Below are 19,780 nucleotides of genomic sequence, written 5' to 3'. Positions count from 1 at the left end.
TTCTGACCCTGATTGCTAGGATTTGGTACTTGGTCAAGGGTACAAAAGAAAAACTCAGCCCATGCTGTCCAGGACTTAAAGCTTATTTTAGTTGCAAATATCTAATTCCCAGTTATGGCTTTTAAGTTGGTTACTTGAATTGTGAAGTAGTGTTGGTAACTAGAATTGTTAAGGTTTGTTAAACTGACTTGTAAATGTAGTTATCTGTCATAGGACTTGGGCTTCTTTGGCAATGTTTGTGAGATGCTAATCTTAAATTTTCCTGCCTTTCCCTTTGTGGACAGATCCTTCCTTATTGCTTTACAAGGTTTAACAATTTAAGGCTAGTAAAACAACAGATCTTACTCGGTTGCAGCTAAATGGCTACAGATGATTGTTAGGGCAGGTATATATGTGGCAACAGTCTTCCCCAACCCTAGTGATTGTTTGAGAGAGGGGGGGGGGGGGGTTGGTTTCTACAACAACATCCAAGCCTTGTCCCAACTTAATGGGGTCGGCTACACGGATCCTATAAGAGATAATAGAAAGATAAAAGAGTATTATAGCTATTAGTGGTTTTGCTGCGAATTCTACTGAAATGATCGTCCAAGTTGTTGCTCATGATCCAATCCTAAAGTGTAACTGTGAATCTTGGGATCGGAAAACCTATACATAGGTCATAGGGGATGATAGGTTTAAAAAAATATTGTTTGGTATGTTGTTTTTTGGCAGATCTGGAAGGCTAGAAACAACGTTATCTTTAATTTTGTGAATCCTAGTCTCTCTAGTACCATGACAATAATTGTTGTGTCTATAAATGAAGGATGTATTGTGTGAATGATCAGATTTCTTCTATTTCTAGGGTGGTTGTAGTTACAGAGAAGGGGAGGAGTGGGTCAAGTATTGGGGGTAGGGAAGAGGGAGGTGGGGGTTACTTATGGGAAGTCAAGGCAAGGAGGGGAGAGGCAGAGGGGGTAGCCAAAGCCGGTGAGGGAGGTGGAGTCTGGGACAGAGATCTAGGAAATAAAGAGGGAGAGTTGGAGGGGAGAGGAAGGGGATGGAGAGTCTGAGACACCACACTACGATAACAACGATGGATCATGAATGCTGCATCGACAATGGAAACGAATGGTTTATATATATATTCTATTCATCCTATGGTTAATATGGTGCTAGTATATAAGATTTTTTTTTTTTTGGGTAGAAGTGCTAGTATATAAGATTATATCATATCTTGCTGGTAAGTACATCTTTTAACTTTTGATTCATGCACATAAGTTAGCTTTCTGCCTTCCAGAGGTTTAGTTTCTTGTTCAAACTCCTAATTTTGAGATCAATCTTGAGACATGAAAGTAATCACAACCAAACATTCCATATTTTGCATATAAATTTAGATGTTCTATCACTACTGTATAAATTTCTAGAAATTAAAGAAGGCCAAGAAGGTCCCCCACCCCATCATTTCTAACTTATTTCTCTGTACTTGGATTATTGGATGGTATGAAAGCAGACACCTTGCCTATTTCCTCAATGTTGAGAGGTAATTGTCAAAGGATTGCAAGTTGGGATGAATGGACAAGTCCAATCAGTCTCAATAGAGGACTCTGTATAGAAATGTATGGACAGATCCAAATCCATTGGGATTTCAGCACTGTGACAAAAATGAAAAAGTATCAGTCATGTGGTGGATTTTGATTTGGTTGAAAATATTCTGCAATTGACTTTGGCATTTGATAAATTACCATAAAAAAAGATTGTTTTCCTAATTCTACTCTTATGATTTATATTGGTAGGTACTAGACCATGTAGCTGCATGTTTTTGGCTTGGCACTAGCAAGTTGCAAGCATTTGGGATGACGTTTCATTTTTTGGGAGGTACCAGTCCACGCAGTTGTATTTTTTTGGCTTGGCACTAGCAAGTTGCAAGCATTTGGGATCGATGAAGTTTAATTTTTTGGGAGGTACCAGTCCATGCACGCAGTTGCATTTTTTTGACTTGGCACTAGCAAGTTGCAAGCATTTGGGATGAAGTTTACTTTTTTGTTTTTTGTAGGTAGAAGGATGAAGTTTAATTACGATCTATGGTTTTTGTCTCATGGTTGTAATAATATTTGAAGTTTAATGGACACGATGGATTTTATGATTGTATATATCACTTTTTAAAGTTGAATGAAATCAATGGATCTTATGTCTCATGGATGTTTATTTGATATTTTTTAGATATAATGATGAAATTATAGGTGAAAGTAAAATTGAATTTAAATTTTTTTTTTCTTTCAAAAAATAACCTTTTGTGACGATAATTTAACTATCGTCAGTATAAATCATTTATAACGACAGTTATTCTGTAGTCACAAAAAATAAAAGGGCGACGGTAATATATTGTTTGTTACAAAAAATGATATATTATGACGGTAAAATAACCGTCACCATAAATAATAGGATGACGACAAAATAGTAATCATCGCAGAATTTTAAATATAACGATGGTAATATGTACTGTGGCAAAAATATATAAAGTGACGGTAATATAGTAACTGTCACGAAAAATACATTCACCGTTAGTTGTCCTTTTGCCGTCGCTAAGTTTCGGCTATGGGATTATCGCCTACGGAAACGCAACGGATTTATTTACCGTCATCCATTTTTTTGGTGACAATAATTGAATTTTTGGCGACAGTTTTCTACCGTCGCCGAAAATCACTTTTCTTGTAGTGAGAACTCCCAGGTCACCACCTCAGCATAGATGCCCATCCCATGGTTGGGCATTGAGGCCGATTCAAATTTGAATTTTAAGCACATCCAATGGTTGGACCACACCTCACAATCACAACTAGGAGGTCATGGACTCTCTAAGTGACCTACTTATCCATAGAAAAGAAAAGAGGACAAAAAAATAAAAAATCAACAACCAATAGTTCTCTCAAATATTGAGTGGTTCTTATAAAACCAAGGCAAGAGCTAGCCATATATAGTTAAATTAATCTTCCTCTAGTCAAGCCCAACGAGTTCATCTTCCATAGATCTTTTGCACACAAAGATACATATGATGGAAAGAACCAATTCTAACCAACAAACAAAGAGGTATGGTTGTGATATCTTCTGCTTCTCACTAGAGCTTATGACATTAATTAAGTATTAAGATGTGTTGTTTCGTTTCAGTAGGTGTGCAGTAGTTACAAGATCAAATAAAGGAATTGGGTTGGAGATATGTCGTCAGCTAGCTTCCAATGGGATAATGGTTGTTCTAACTGCTAGAGACCAGAAGAGGGGTCTTGAAGTTGTTGAGTCTCTCAAAACATCTGGATTCCTTGATAATGTGGTTTTTCATCAACTAGATGTAAAGGATCCTGCAAGTATTGCTTCACTGGCAAGCTTTATTGAAACCCATTTCGGAAAACTTGATATCTTGGTGAGGATGGATCAGCAGATCCCATATTTAATTTTATATGAATCTCTACCCTCCACTACTTAGTTCTAATAACACCTTGTCACTCATACAAAGGATCCTTGTGAAACTGAAGATTTAATTTTTTTTGCAGGTGAACAACGCAGCTGAGATTGGAATGATGAATATAGATCCTGAGGTTTTAAGACCCTTTGCCGAACGTAGTGTAGTAAGTCCCGAAACATAACTTTTAGTTTGAGAATTTTGGAACGTATTAGATGTTGAAAACGAATCCTATAACGATGCAGAAAAGAATGAAAATCGCAAACAACAATCACACACACGAACACAAGGATTTATGTGGTTCGGTAAGATTACCTACGTCCATGGTGAGATGAGATCAGTTTCACTATCAATGGAGAATAGGGTTACAACCGCTCATTCTCACACTTCTCTCAGATTTCATTTCAAAGAAAGAACTCTCGCTATATATTTGAAGCAACACCCTTTACAAGAATTTTTCCGGAATACCCATAAAGCCCTTTGGAATCAACCCACAAACCAAGCGACGGAATACAAAACATCGTACCCCCAGCATAATTTTGTTTTAAACATATGTGCAACTATAGATTTGATGATTTCACGTTTAAAAACCTTGTTTGCTTGTAGTACAAGAGCATTTTTATAAACTTTTTGCGAAAGGATATTTGACTTAGTTGTAGTAAATATATGAGTTTGCGCATGTAGCGGTGTACCATGTCTGATATGAGAGGAATCTTAGAATATGGACATGTAGTTCTAGGACGTACCAACAGATTTGTGATGCCATTGCTTTTGATATTAGGAGGAAACTTGGTTCAGATATTCCCGTTGTACCTAACAATAGTAGCTAGGAATCGTCATATTGTTTCTTCTTGGAGAATCCCTGTATCCTTCATGAATGTAACACCCACCCCTTTTTATCTCTCTTATTGTTCTCCTTCGGGTGTCTTAATTTGTATACTATGCTCCTTGTTGAATATATACATATGAGGCCCAGTCCAATATTTGTTCTCGATCGAAGGTCTTATTTCCGTGTAGAAGCAAATTCTTCAAATTTATGACCAACCTTTACTTCAATGATCTTATGCTAAAGATATAGATTCCAAGTCATCATCTAGTAACCAACTGGTTCAAGAGATTCTCATATCATCTAAAGATGGGAAAGAAATCAATCAACCAAACAAGATTATCAATCAAGACAATCATGCTAATCATCTCAATGATTATAGAAAGGGTATCAATCACCAATTGGGGTCTCAATCAAAAGGATAATCAAGAGAATAACAGCAAGGATGTTTCCTTAATTAAATATCCTATTTCTATAAAAGAATTTTTCAGTATCCTTTTATAAGGATTGTCACACAAGGAAAAAGAGATAAGAAAGGTTTTCTTGACTGTGAACGTAGGTCTATCTATGACTGAACCACAATAATTCTCTGTGTCTTTTCTCTTCCTCTCTGTGTCTCAATCTCTCTCACGTTACTTCATTTTCTTACAACGAACAAAAGTTTTTCCATTGTAAATTCGTGACCAAATTTTCCTATTCAAAAGCTTTCTTTAGCTACTCAGATGTTCAGTTCGTTAAGTTTGAAAAGTCCAAAGAGCACAAACTAGCCATGTAGCTTGGATACAGGCAAATAAACAACTAGCTTCATTTAAAAGAATAATATCTTTCAGCTAATGGATAAGAATAATGACTTTTGTTTTTTACTTTTGCATATATACTAGAGTGGCGACTGGTTGGATTATGGAAATATGGATGAGAATGACAAGATTATAGTTGAAAAATTGAAGCAACCTTATGAGAAGGGTGAAGATTGCTTAAAGACGAATTACTATGGAACCAAAAGAGTCACAGAAGCACTACTTCCCCTCCTTCAGCTTTCCAATTCAACAAGAATAGTCAATGTCTCTTCTATAGTAGGACAGCTCAAGGTAATCAACTAACTCAACTTGATAACTATAATATGTTCTTTCATCTTTCTGAATTCTTTTCTTTTATTCTAGTTTTCTGCTTTGGAATTCGAAGTGAGACTCTTGACCCTATTCTGGTTATTGATCAAACCAATCAATGAGCTAAGGTCTAGATGACTATCAAAACCAAGTGACTTAGCTTAGCTCTAGGCTTAGTAAATCCTTAATCTTAGTGAATTTTAAGTATGAGATGTAATGGATGGATAAATATACCAAGTTATAAATAATGCATTTATAGTTTCTGCTTTCTCAGTATTAAACTTCCATCTTAAACCAATTGGTTCAAAGTGGGGTGGGCTCTTGTGACTCTTATACTTGATGGTTGGAGCACCCATAGCCAAGTGGGATTACCTCAATACTCCCCCTTACGTGCAGGTCTTCTTGTGGGTGTAGCAGGGCCCATCATCGACGAAGGGCCAACATAACCTCTCTGATACCATATTAAGCTTCCATCTTAAAACCAATTGGTTCAAAGTGGAGTGGCCTATTGTGCTGGCTCTTATACTTGATAGTCGGAGCACCCACAGCTGATGTGGGATTAGCTCAATACTCAGAAACATGCAATGGATTTCTATATTTTAATTGCATTTCAGTTTCCAATCATTGTTTCAGTTAATTCACAACGAGAAGATTAAAGCAGAATTGGATAACATCGAAGATCTAACAGAAGAGAGATTGGATGAGCTATTGCAATGGTATCTCAAGGATTTAAAGGAGGATATGTTGGAGGCTAATGGCTGGCCTTTAACTTTATCAGCATATAAAGTTTCCAAAGCTGCCATTAATGCTTATACAAGGATTCTTGCCAAGAAATTTCCCAAATTGGGCATAAACTGTGTTCATCCTGGTTATGTGAAAACAAACATGTCAGGTAACACAGGGATATTGACAGCTGAAGAAGGTGCTAAAGCACCTGTAAAGTTGGCTTTGTTAGCTGATGATGGCCCTTCTGGGCTCTTCTTTGATCAAATGGAAGTATCCACCTTCTAATTCAAGACTCAAGAGAGTTAAAGATATCTTATCATTAATAACTCTTCTTAAGGCTATGTTTATGTAATAATATAAGATCTAAATATGCCCTACTTAATGTGCAATTTTAATTTAAGAGAAGATAATGGAAGCATGTTCTTTCCATTGGCCAAGCCGCTAATGATTGAAATTGAGGTAGAGAGATCGATACACTACTGATGTATATTGGCATCCTACATCCCAAGCCAAAGGGCGCACAGGATGGCAATGCATCACGGTTCATACATAGGGGGCTAGGGGTTCCAGGCCCGGCCTAGCAGGCCCTACTGAGCCCGCCCGGTTAAAGTCTGGCCCGTTTGTTGGGTTTAAGCCCAACCCATTTAATAATCGGGTGGTCCCAGTGTGGGGTTCTAATCCGTCGGGCGCCTGACCGGACCGACCAATTCTATTTCCAACCTAGCCCAACCCTTTAACTTGTAAACTTACCCTCCCCTTCCCTCTTTCGGTCTCCCCTGTGTGGCTGTGTCAATATTTACCTGTGTGTTAAAATTAAAAGAAAATTATATGAAATTTACCAAATTGGAGATATTTTACCTGAAATGTTGCACCAATTACACTATTACAGTAGCAGATTTCTCACCCACTCTAATTGCACCCAAGAGAGCACAATGAAAATAAACAATTATAATTTGAAGTATTAAAAAAGACATCCAAGTCTAGAGGCGAATAAAGTGATTGTAATGATTGTCACTTGTCAGCATTTTAAAAATTAGATCGAACCTTACTTGGGTGGAGTCACAAATCCTAGATTTGCAAAGGAACAAAATAGGACGTCACACTACTCGGAAATGGCTGCACTGTTTAAAGCTCGTTTAGATTTAAACAAGCCCATAGCCCAGTTCTGAACTGTTTAAGGCCTGATTATATTATCCGATTATAGCTCGAGCCCGACCAAGCTTGTCCAAGCTTGGCCTGATTATATAAACGGGTGGTCATGGTGCAGGCTTTAAGCACTGTGAGGTTTGGCTAGCCCCGACTGATTGACACCCCTATAGGGGGGCCCATAAGACCATAGAGAAGAGAGAGAGAGAGAGTGTCAGTGATGACACAAAGTATGAGAGATTTTCATCCTCTAAAGTGTGGTGCACTGCCCAATGCACATTTAAAGTGCGGCCACTGCACTTGGGAGGATAAAAATTAAAAAATTATAGTATGAGAAGGCATGTACGGTAGTATAGTTAGGAAACAAGGTTCTCAAATTTTCCTACATGCCCTACCAATTGATGTGGTTATTTTAGCCGTTGGATAGGGAGGTCATGGTCTGTAATAGTCGCAAGTGTCAAATTTCAGCCCTAATTCAATCAAATACCTTCGTTGTATTAGCATGCATCTCATGTATGTATATTTATGCATTGAGTTTTTCAATAACTTTTATGCACTCACAAAAAGAGGTCATGGACTCTCCAAGTTAAGGGTACCTATCGAAAGAAAAGAAAAGAGAAACAAAAATCAACAACCAAACGTTCTCCCCCAATTATTGAATGGTTCCTTCCTATAAAACCAAGGCAAGAGATTAAAAAAAAAAAATGTACTAGTCTTCCTCTAATCAAGCCCAACGGGTTCATCTTCCATTGATCTCTTGCATAAAAAGATATATATGATGGAAAGAACCAATTTTAACCAACAAACAAAGAGGTATTATTGTGTTATCTTCGATCTACTACCATGAATTTTTTTTGCCCAGTAGTGCTTATAATTACAAGTTTGTTTCCTTTGAGTAGATGTGCAGTAGTTACAAGATCTAATAAAGGAATTGGATTGGAGATATGTCGTCAGCTAGCTTCCAATGGGATAATGGTTGTTCTAACTGCTAGAGATGAGAAGAGGGGTATTGAAGCTGTTGAGTCTCTCAAAACATCTGGATTCCTTGATAATGTCGTTTTTCATCAACTAGATGTACAGGATCCTGCAAGCATTGCTTCACTTGCAAGCTTTATTGAAACCCATTTCAGAAAACTTGATATCTTGGTGAGGATGTACCAGTAGATCCCAAATTTAATTTTATATGAATCTCTACAAAGACAGACCGGCCGAGAGCTTAAGAACTCATTATATGGATTTCCTCTGAGTTTGAAGATTTAATTATTTTGCAGGTGAACAATGCAGGTGAGGGTGGAGTAATGTTTACAGATCCTGAGGTTGCAAGAACCTTTATTGAACATGCTTTAGTAAGTCCCAAAATGTAACTTTCTGTTTGGTAATTTTGGAACTTATAAGAACCAATTTTTTTGTGTTAAACATATATGCAACCGCTTTCTTGCTGTGTGTTTCTTTAAACTATAGGTTTGATGATTTCACATTTAAAAACCTTGATTGGTTGAAGAACAAGGGCATGTTTATAAACTTTTTGTGATAGGATATTTGACTTGGTTCTACCAAATATTTGAGGCTGCTGTGAGCAAATAAACGATTAGCTTCATATATATATATATTGCAGCTCATGGATAATTAATGTTATGTGTGTCTTGAATTCTTGCTCTAGTCTTTTTTATGGCGTTCCGAGAGGAAATTTTTGTGAGGTTTGTGATGGTAGCAAAGGGCTTGGGCCGATAGGCCCAAGACCCGACTTGGCGGAGTATTATTACTTTTCTTTTATTGTCATGTTGTGTGTAAGCAAGAGAGAGAGAGAGGTGTGTGATCTGGAGATTTTTGTGTTAGGGTTTTCTGGGGAGAGTTCTTGTTGCGACTTTTGGTGTTCTTAAGAGATCTCAATTGTATTTTTCATCCATCACATAGGCTCCGTTTGGTTGCAAACGGAATTAAAGGGAAGGGAAGTGAAATTTTCATACTTAAAAAAGGAATTTTTTTAATCATTATCCCATATGACATCATGTGACAATATATCTAACTCCAAATCATTCCATATTTGGTTATTAAATTTCATTTTACTTTGCATCCATTTCTCTTTGGTTTAAAATGTAAAATAAATATTACTTGTAAAATGTATCTTTACTAAATATGGTAAGAAATTTAAATAGTTCATACAATCATATGGGGTAATGATTATAAAAGTTTCTCTTTTAGGTTTGAAAATTTTCTCTTTTCTTCCCTTTAATTCCCCTTGCAACCAAACGGAGCCATAGTGAATCATCATCAACTTCACCTGTAAATGTAGCACATCAAATTGGTGTGTGAACCATGTTAAATCTTTGTGTCATCCTTACTTGAATCTGTTCAGTTTCTTCGTGTTTCTTGATGTTTGCTTTAATAACAAATAAGTATGACAACTTATTTTTTGGGATACTAGAATGGTGACTGGTTGGATGAAAAGATAGATGAGAATGACAAGAAGTTGATGGAAAAAATGAAGCAAACTTGTGAGAAAGCAGAAGATTGCTTGAAGACGAATTACTATGGAACCAAATTAGTCACAGAAGCACTACTTCCCCTCCTTCAGCTGTCTAATTCAACAAGAATAGTTAATGTCTCTTCTATGCTAGGACAGCTCAAGGTAATGAACTAACTAATCTTGATTACTCTACATCTTTTTTTAATTGTATTTCATTTTCCAATCATTGTTTCAGTTCATAACCAACGAGAAGGTTAAAGTAGAATTGGATAACAGTGACTATCTAATTGAAGAGAGATTGGATGATCTATTGCAATTGTTTCTCAAGGATTTCAAAGAGGATATGTTGGAGGCTAATGGATGGCCATTAACTATATCAGCATATAAAGTCTCAAAATCTGCCATTAATGCATATACAAGGATTCTTGCCAAGAAGTTTCCCAAATTGGGCATAAACTGTGTTCATCCTGGTTATGTGAAAACAGACATAACAGGTAACACAGGGATATTGACAGCTGAAGAAGGTGCTAGAGCACTTGTCAAGTTGGCTTTGTTAGCTGATGATGATGGCCCTTCTGGGCTCTTCTTTGATCAGATGGAAGTTTCTACCTTCTAATTCAACAATCAAGAGAGTTACAGATATGATTGATCTTCTCATTCGTGGGGGGCAAACATGAATACTGGAGATCCAAAAAAAAAAAAAAAAAAATCTTCTTCAATCCATGTAAGGAAAATCCATATTGGGCAATAAGGCTCTAGATTTAGGAGATTGCATTCCTTGATGGTTTAGGAATGCCTAAGGTTTAAATAAGTGGGATATATGCCTCTTCCCTAGTCACACCTTATAATAAGTGATGCATCGCCAAGATCATCAATAACTCTTCTTATGGATATATTTATGTAATAATATAATATATAAATATTTATTACTTAATCGTGTTTTTAAATCTTCAGTTTGATTTGATGTGTGCTTTTAATTGGACAAAGTTTTCCTCCACCTATAGAGGACGGTTCAACCATCATCCTAGGGTTCACAAACCCCTCCTAAGCTTTAGTATGTTCCAAAATACCCTCCCGATACCCATTCCAGCTCTCTCCCGCCCCTCAGTGAATGGGATCTCATTCACCATGGGTAGAGGGAAACTCAGTCCTTTATAATTTAATAGAAGAAGATGGAAGCATGTTTTTTCTGCTAGGTATGAGTTGAATAGCTGATGATTATTCATACAAGATAGCCAAACTGCCAATTGTTGAAATTGAAAGCAAAGGATCGACATATTGTTGGTGTATATTGGCATCTTACATTCCAAGCCAATAGGCGCATAGGATGGAAATGCATCACAATTCGTATATAAGGAGTCTATATGGTCATGAAAGAGAGAGAATACAAGAGAGCATGTACTATTGGCAGTAAAGTTAAGAAATAGGTTCCAAAACTTTCCTACATGTCCTACCATATATATAGCTGATATGGTTATTTTCAACCTAAAAAAAGGAGGTCTAGATTAGTCACACTGGCCAATTTCAGGCCTAAATCAATCAAACACCTTCCCATGCATTAGCATGTGTCCCATGTATGTCTATTAGTGCACCTTCCTTTATGTCTATTCAATCTGACTCAATTCACTCCTCCAATCTATACCACCTCAGATGACTTTGTTATATTTTTTTTGAATTAGGCAACTCCCAAATCATATCAAATATGATAATATCTTATTTTATCTTTTCTAATTTTTTCATACATCTATCTCAATATCCTCATATTTGTTACACTTAATTTATCTATATGACGTTTCTTAACTGTCCAATATTCTGCAATATACATCATAATCAATCGTACGATTATATTATAAATTTTTCCTTTAAACTATAAAAAAATCTTTCGATCACATAATACTCCAAATACATCTCTCCATTTCATCCATCCTACTTGAATTCTCTATGCAACATCATCTTCTATATAACATTCCTTAATGATGATTGATCCCATAAACTAAAATAATCACTTTTTTCCATCTTAAAGCCTTCAAAAATATTAATCCTTTAATGGCCTTTTTGAAATTATCAATTTTTTTAGATTTAAATATAATTGGGATTGTAACAGTTTGGATAGCAAGGGGACCACCATACAACGGTGGAAGTGCTAATTTGCACTAGGCATAGGACTTTGGCAATTGTTGTAACTTTATAAATCGTCTGACTTTTCTATCATTATTCTGTAAAGAGTTGGCCGAAATTTTACTGTTACACTTGTTGCAAGAATGTTCCTACAAGGCTGGCAGCCAGCCAAGGAAATGGGATAATACTTAAAGGGTATTAAAAAAAATACTAAAACCTAAGAAGGTATTTATAAACCTAAAGGGGAAGTGAATTATTCCATTTCCTTGACTGCTAGCTTGTAGCAGGATCATTCCTGCGAGACTCAACGCATTCTATCATTATTATGTGGACGAAACTGCCCCTATAATTTTAATTTATTTTCTAATACAGTTCGGGGAGGGGAGAGACGCAAGAAGAAGAAAAAGTGAAGAAACCCTAACCAGAAAGACTACCATAGACAACTGCGGCAATGCCGAGAGAGTAAATCCCCATCACAATCCCCACCAAATCCCTTCCCGACCGCGTAGCGGCTCCGATTCCGACAATTCCAGCGAGTCCAATTGGGATTCTTCGGAGAACCGCTTTACTAGCGTTAGACACGATGGCATCTGTGAAGAGCTCCACGGCAAAGGCCTTGAACTCCAACAGACATAGAGTTTCACCTCCATCGGATGGAATCTTGAATCGTTCAATAATGACTCGTATCGCCTTGTCTATCTGGGTCCGACTGGGAGGCGTTGGGAGCCACTTCTTGAAGAGATGAACGTGTTGAAGTGAAGAATAGAGTCTCTGATGCAGGCGTTCCGAAGCGCTGGCGAGCTGGTAGGGCCGTACGCCGGCGTCGATGTGTTGGGCCATTTCGAGGCATTCTTCGTAGACAGAATTGCAGGCAGCGTTGAATTCCGGAGAGTCTTGAAGGGCTTTCTCCACCCTCTTCGATGCTGATAACCCCATCAGACTCAGAGTATCTGAGTTTTAGAGGTGAGAAAGTGAAACGAAGTGATGCCTGGCAAGTTTTAAATGCCAGACAAGGAAATGAAATTGGACGGACAAGATTTTCATAGAGGAAATTTTTTTTTGTTTTTGAGAAAATTTGACCTACCTCCCTTAGGTATGACTTATGTACGCTTTTATCCGTGAGGTTCGAAAATTTTCACGTACCTCCCCTATTTCCAAACTAAGTAACAAAAACACCTAGTCTCCATTTGTCTTTCTATACGTAATCATCCGAACTCATTGATTGATTATAGACCTACTGAGATGACTTGCACTATCTATTTATTCTTGGATACTCATGGCCACGTATTCAAGAATCGGAATCGGAATCGGATTTGGAATTGGCCAAGCCAATCCGATTCAGGCCAATCGGGCTCGGCTGATCATCTTCCAAAATCTAGGGGTTAAAGGCAGATTTCATCCGATTCTTCTGATTACGATTTAAAACCATGCTCCTGACCTAGAAGTTCAAACTTCAAACTTCAAATTTGCAGTCTAGAAGTAGAAAACTTGTCAGAGACCTGAAAATTTGCTGTCTAGATGATCTTTAAACATTCAATTTTCTGCACCTGCAGTAGTATCTATAGTCATGCTATTGGCTTTATTGGAAATAATCGGGGAATATTCATAGTCGATCTAACAGGTAGCTTAGTTGAATGTAATCAAAGCTTACTAAGATATCTTGTCCGCACCAGTTAAACTGTTAAAGGATGTAGCTGGAAAGCGCATGCACAGGCTGGCCTGGCGAATATGTCTCCATTAACTACTGCAGCATTGGACAATCAAGCACGATCCAGCCACCCAGGTGAACTATATAATACATGATGAACAAACAGAAGTTATGAATCTCTAACATCTTTTGAGCTGCTGATGCATTATTTCTAATCTCAAAACCAATTTACAGATGATGAGAAAGAATTTTGGTTTGATAACCCCCATAAAATGAAGGCAACTGATTGCTGAAGGAACCTGTGGGCACAAAGAAATTGGTTAAGGAACTCAAACCTACACCATCACTCTTAGGAAAGGAGTCCTCAAGTCCGGTGGGCCTGGCCAAGCTGTTGAACCATCACCGTCTAGAAACACTGGTGGAGATCCTGTGCACTTTGGAAGAAGGCACTTCCTGAGGATCCTACATTTGGAAAGCGCCTTACTACTCTTACTACCAAGGTTTTTCCGTCAATTGTTTGACCCTGCATGTGTGCCGCAGCAGCTACTGCATTTGTGGGATCATCATACCTAACAATGCCAAAGCCTTTACTCAATCCAGTGCTTGTGTCCTTGATTACTTTTGCAGCAGTTATCATGCCGAAAGGAGAGAACAGATTTCGTAATTGATTGTCATCCACAGTCTGAGGAAGATAGCCCACATATATATTTCTGTCATCAACTTCTTTACCGCATCTGCTTCCTGTATTTGGAGTTGGGCTGACACCAGGGTGAGAAAAATGACCATAGGATGGTGAAGTAGACAACCTGCAGTTGCTATGTCCCAGTTCAATGATTCCTGAAACTGTTGAGATACCAAAAGTGAGACCTCCACTTCCAATATCAGCAAAACTATGACGTTGATGGTCAATGTTGCTAACTGGAGTGGACGCTGCCAATGGACAGTTGGTAGCTGGATGGCTGCTGCCTCGACATATATCACATAAATCAATTTCAAAAGTTGATTGCCAACTAGGGAAAGCGTATTGCTTGTGCCCCTGCTTACAGCTTCCTGGATTTGGAGTTGGGCTGACACCAGGGTGAGAAAAATGACCATAGGATGGTGAAGGAAACAACCTGTAGTCGCTACGTCCCAGTTCAATGATTCCTGAAACTGTTGAGGCACCAAAAGTTAGACCTCCACTTCCAAAGTCAGCAAAACTATGATGTTGATGGTCAATGTTGCTAACTGGAGTGGATGCTGCCAATGCACAGTTTGTAGCTGGATGGCTGCTGCCCCGACATATATCACATAAATCAATTTCAAAAGTTGACTTCTGACTAGGGAAAGCATATTGCTTGCGTCCCCGCTCACCACATTTTCTGCACAAGCTCTCATCTCTGAGCATGCCCTTAAGCACAGCTAGCTCCTTTAACTGGGCAAGTTTGTGCTTGTTAATTCTTTCACCCACTGGATTAAGTAGCTTTTCAACCATTTTCACAGCTGCATCCAGTGATATCTGATTGTCTGCCTCTACCAACACATGCAAATCATCATTATCTGAGGGATCAGGCTTCTGATGTGCCCTCTTTTTTAGAATAGAGCCTTTACCTCTTATTACAATCCTAGCCCCAGTTTCCTTCTCCATTCTCTTCTGTGTGTTCCCACGGGGACCAATTATGAGACCAACGAAATTATGCCCAGGGTATTCCCTTAAAGGTATGTAAATTTTCTTGTAGAGCTTTGACGGCTTGAAATCAGAGGGAGGTTTGAACATGGGGTTCTTCTGAATCAACTTTAAAATGATAGCTTGCCGATCTTGAATAAGTTTCTCCCTGTAACTGATATCCCTTGAGTTCATTCTAATTCCAAGTTTATCATACACTGAAGGAGGAGAAGGGGATCTTTCTTCTTTTGGCCTGTCATAGTGAATCTCTGATTCTTGCAGCTTCCTGTTTGTCTCAAGAAGCTTCATTTTCAACTCTTGAATTTCAGGATCAGAATCAGCTCCAGTAACACTGTCTTTTATGAAATCAGGCAGTTGAATTGGGCCCATCATTTTTAACTGAGAATCTTCCACGGCCCACCTGGTTTTCCTTCTTTTACTCATTCTATCACCTTCACCTTCTTCCCCACCAACTTCAGGTTGTTCATCCCTACTACGCCTTAGCTTTCCTGCACTTCCGGTGCGGTCCTGCTGCTCAGAAGTATTTTCAGCATTAACAAATAATGTGGAACTTCCAGATTCGTTGTGGAGATCTATTAGAGTATAACCAATATCTGGTTCTGGTTCTATGTACTCCTCTTGCTTGCACTTCTTTCGTGAAGGATGAACTTGCAATGAACCTGAATCACCAACTGTGACATCCAATGACCTCTTCTTTTCCTTCGAATTGATTGACACAGATTCTGTGTGGCATTTATTGGCATCAGAGTCACTCTCTGAAAGTGATTGAGACAAAGATTCCTCTAATGGGCCCTCATATGGTTCTTTACTTGGCTGTTCAGTCAAATCACTTTCAATGTCTGAGGATAATTGAGAAACATGTTTTCCTGATGTGTCCCAAGTTAGTTCCTCTTTGAGTTCCTCACTTGGTTGTTCAGTTTCTTCATTGTCACTCTCAGAAGACTGCTGAGAGACAGATTCTTCTGAAGGCTCCTCAGATAGTTCCTCCTCCGGTTCGTTACATATATCCTTAGTTGATTCTTCCTCAGATTTCATCTTTGCTTTGGATACCAGATATGAGGTCACAGATGGTGTGGGATCTCACCCAAGATGTTTTTGCTGCATCAAAGATACCAAAAGACATCAGAATATATATATATGCAAAAGGAAATCACAGGTACTCCCAAAAAATATATTCACACATTTAAGGAACATGTTCCACCAGTTCCACTTGCTCGTCTGGGCAAACAACAGAACCAAAAATGTTTCTATTCATGGATGGCGGAATATATGTAGGGGGATGCATGTTCACAAGCATCAGACACAACAACTAAATATTCTTTACCCTTTCTGTAATTACAAAATACACAATCACAGGAAGATGATGGAGACTTATCTAAATTTTTACACTAACAGAAGAGAAAAATATATTGGACCAACCAAATTTCTGTTAGATAATGAAACATGTAAATGCTATAACCGTAGCAGAAGCAGTGTCTCATGTCATTTTCATGGCCATATGAAAAAATAGATCTGTGCTGCACATGCTAATTTTCAATGTTCAAGGATTTCAAGAGAACTCAGATAACCATTACCAATGAACCCCAACCTTGTTAAAATTTAACTTCACAAATGACAATTTTGTGGGAATCACATCCAACAGAAACATATAAATCTACAGCTAAGACATGGGGAAACAGACTTAAAAACAGGGTGAGGAAAATTTGTGGCTCCACCAGTGCTGCTTGCTATGGATGTCCCTCCCATGAGGTGTGACTTAAGGTAGCAGGCCAGAATACAATAAAGGTTGTCTACAATTCCCAAAGTTCACATAAATGTAAGGTCATTTTTTTTTTGGGGGGGGGGGGGGGGGGATGTTGGCCCAAGTACTGGTTGTGGTTCTACCAGCACTAAACGAAAGCAGGATTCCATTCTAGGTCTAGGGACTACCTACAAACCGTACTACAGTATCAGTGAAGCATGCTAGCACCTTCAGAAACGTAAGACAAACCATCAAGCTCTTAAATAACATAACTCTTACCAAATACCAAATAAGTTGGTGCAAATATTTGTACCATTTAGATCAAATATGACAGGCTTCGCAGGTTCTTGCATAACATGACAGGCTTGCATGGCTCGAATAGTTGTCTGTTCTTAAACCATCATCTAGGTCTATGTGACCTTAGATCACCTTCCTAAACCACATAGTTACAACCAAAGTATCATTTTCTTTTTCCAGCACTACCACAACTCTCCAATATCAAAATCATAGAACCTTAAAGTCAGACATTTTGATTGGTTTGCTAACAAGGAAAAGAAAGCTATATTTCAGTCAATGTACTCACTGAGTGATACCCATGGCATCTTTACAAAGTTTAAGATCTTATCATTCCTATACTGTTGTTTTCCTACTTATACCCTTCAATAATTTCTTCTTCCTTTTTTCCTTTTTTCTTTTCTTTCGCCGGGGGAGAGGGGGGGACGGAATGAGTTTGAGCCAATGGATTAATCAGAGAGCTTTGCATGTTTCAGGTTCTGCTGTGTGTGAATTAAAGATAACATAATAAAGTAATAATAATAATAACAAAATATTATTACTTTATTAACGTTGTTCCTGATTCCTTTAAGGGTCCCTATTTGTTCAATATTTTACAAAATAAATTGACACCATATCCTCCCCTGCTTGCTCTCTCTAACTCTAGCATTTTCTACATGAGAAGGAGGTATCTGATTATATTCTCTGTAAATTGGAACACCCTCACCTAAATTAATCTGGCAGTTGTTGAATTAAATAATAACCAACGCTAACTCAAGCGAAGAACAGAAAAGATCCTCATAATCACAAACATAGTGCTGAGGCAGCTGCCAACATAACCAAGCCCTACATCTAAAGAGGAGAAATTTTTAGTATGAAACCCCACAAATTCATTACAGATTTAAATAAGGGGCAATCATTTACCTAATCATTTAATAAAGATATATTATTAAAATAAAAAATCTTCTTTGCATGCTTATCTTTGGATATGCTCATATGAGAAAGAGACACCAGAAACTGATATATTTAGTTAGTTCTCATATTGTTAGAACCAGTAGAAGAATAATAAAAAGGAGCTCATTGTCCCAAACAACATCCATCTGCACCTTTAATAACTAATCATCAAATGGTTTTCCTCAGAATAGACTGCGAGACAATTCAAAGAACAGCCCAACTAAGAAAGACACGAGCACTTCTTCAGAAAAATAAGCATCCCACTGGAAGAAAAAGATAAAGCAACTAAATATATATCTGCCAAATTCCAAGAAAAAACCAACAGAGTATTGGTCAGTAGAGATGCAGTCAACCGTCAAATGAAAAATTACTATCAAATATTTGTATACTTCAGGAGAACATAATATGTCGGTGGAAGCATAAATTGCCAGATTTTCTCAGCTTCACGGTGCTCCAACCGCAGAATCCAATATCTGCATTGTAATGTTGAATAAGAGAAAAAAATCTTATACAAGAACAGGATAGGATATTCTTTTCCCTTTCTCAAACAACATCTTTTGGTCCCACTTTTTCTCTTTACCTATATATTAAGTAACTACTAAAACCTAGAAATGCAAGCATTGTCCAAGATGGACACCTAACGGCCTTTGAGATGAAATTAAATTGAACAGTCTTTGTGGCTTCAATGTTTATCGCAATGTAGAACCGCGGTCACCTATGATCTGTTCTTTCTATTGAAAAGAAAGAAACCGATTCAATCGCTCTCCTAACGTAAAAGAATGATAGAGCGAAATGAAACCCAAAACTAGCAATCATGGAGTTCCATTAATTGAAGGAGAAAAAACTAACTGCTCATCATTAAAAAAAAAAAAAAAAAAAGCATCAAGAAGAGATGAAATCAACACTGATTTCGTAAACTTTCAGAATTCATACAATTGAAGAACATTGAATCAAGAAGAAGAACCGCCACGCGTTCTCGATTGAATTATGTGGAGAAATCTGAAAACAAATTGAGTTTCGATGAGAACGAACCTGTTCGAAGCTGCAAATATCGAAATGATTCCCTAAACGATGAGAGATCGTTCGAAATTCCAATGACGCTCGGAATCGGAAACCTTGCGCAGAAGCTCGCCGTATCAGTACTTCAGTATTTTCTCTCTCCGGCTTAAGAATGACAAAAACGTTGCGATGTAAAGGGACTTCTTTAATCTTGGGAATGCAAATAAGCAACTAACGGTATTATAACATTTACCACGTAGGCAGCGTGCATAAAAAAACAAAAAAAATAAAAATGTTTTCCTTGTTTGATACTTTGATTTTAAAAATAAATTTTTTAAAAAAGAAACCTTCATAAATAGCGGGTGCTTAGTATTTTAAGGTAGGACCTACGCGGCTACGTCAGTACTCCCATGAGTCTATCTTTCTCCTTCCCATATAAAAAGTCATCTCTATCCATTGTTTAGAGGAGGAGAGAGATAGAGACAAGGAATTGTTGGCGTATACCACTCTTCCAGATAGAAAACTACTTCCCAAGTGAATTCATACTCTTTGAAGGGTTCCAAGTACAACGTACGACATGGTTTTAGTGCATGGTATTGGAATGGGTATCGGTAACCTACAAAATCGATACGGTATCAGTCTGGATCGACTGTATCGGACAAAATTACCCTTGAATCTAC

The 19,780-nt window shown here is 37.8% G+C and overlaps 3 protein-coding genes across 3 annotated transcripts in view; 1 reads left to right on the top strand and 2 right to left on the bottom strand.

Moving 5' to 3' along the window:
- Nucleotides 1-10,332, top strand: part of LOC122654917 ((+)-neomenthol dehydrogenase-like) — a 68,978-nt gene extending 58,646 nt beyond the window's left edge. Inside the window, exons 4-9 of the mRNA XM_043849177.1 lie at nt 5,138-5,344; nt 5,996-6,363; nt 8,134-8,380; nt 8,506-8,580; nt 9,660-9,863; nt 9,937-10,332. Of these exons, the coding sequence (XP_043705112.1) occupies nt 5,138-5,344; nt 5,996-6,363; nt 8,134-8,380; nt 8,506-8,580; nt 9,660-9,863; nt 9,937-10,317 (1,482 nt within the window). The 3' untranslated portion in view covers nt 10,318-10,332. The remainder of the gene's footprint in view (nt 1-5,137; nt 5,345-5,995; nt 6,364-8,133; nt 8,381-8,505; nt 8,581-9,659; nt 9,864-9,936) is intronic.
- Nucleotides 10,333-12,184: 1,852 nt separating this feature from the next.
- Nucleotides 12,185-12,789, bottom strand: LOC122662649. The gene has a single exon (XM_043858353.1). The coding sequence runs from the start codon at nt 12,753-12,755 to the stop codon at nt 12,237-12,239; it is 519 nt and encodes a 172-aa protein (XP_043714288.1). The 5' UTR covers nt 12,756-12,789; the 3' UTR covers nt 12,185-12,236.
- A 902-nt stretch (nt 12,790-13,691) lies between these two features.
- LOC122662591 (splicing factor-like protein 1) lies at nt 13,692-19,276 on the bottom strand. Its single transcript, XM_043858265.1, has 2 exons — nt 19,134-19,276; nt 13,692-16,231 (listed from the first exon to the last, which is right to left on the bottom strand). The coding sequence occupies exon 2, from the start codon at nt 16,166-16,168 to the stop codon at nt 13,874-13,876; it is 2,295 nt and encodes a 764-aa protein (XP_043714200.1). The 5' UTR covers nt 16,169-16,231; nt 19,134-19,276; the 3' UTR covers nt 13,692-13,873.
- Between the last annotated feature and the right edge of the window lie 504 nt (nt 19,277-19,780).

The sequence above is a fragment of the Telopea speciosissima genome, chromosome 1 (assembly GCF_018873765.1).
Source record: "Telopea speciosissima isolate NSW1024214 ecotype Mountain lineage chromosome 1, Tspe_v1, whole genome shotgun sequence".
Lineage (NCBI taxonomy): Eukaryota > Viridiplantae > Streptophyta > Magnoliopsida > Proteales > Proteaceae > Telopea > Telopea speciosissima.
Note: the sequence above shows the minus strand (reverse complement) of the source record. Positions and strands in the feature narration are given on the sequence as shown.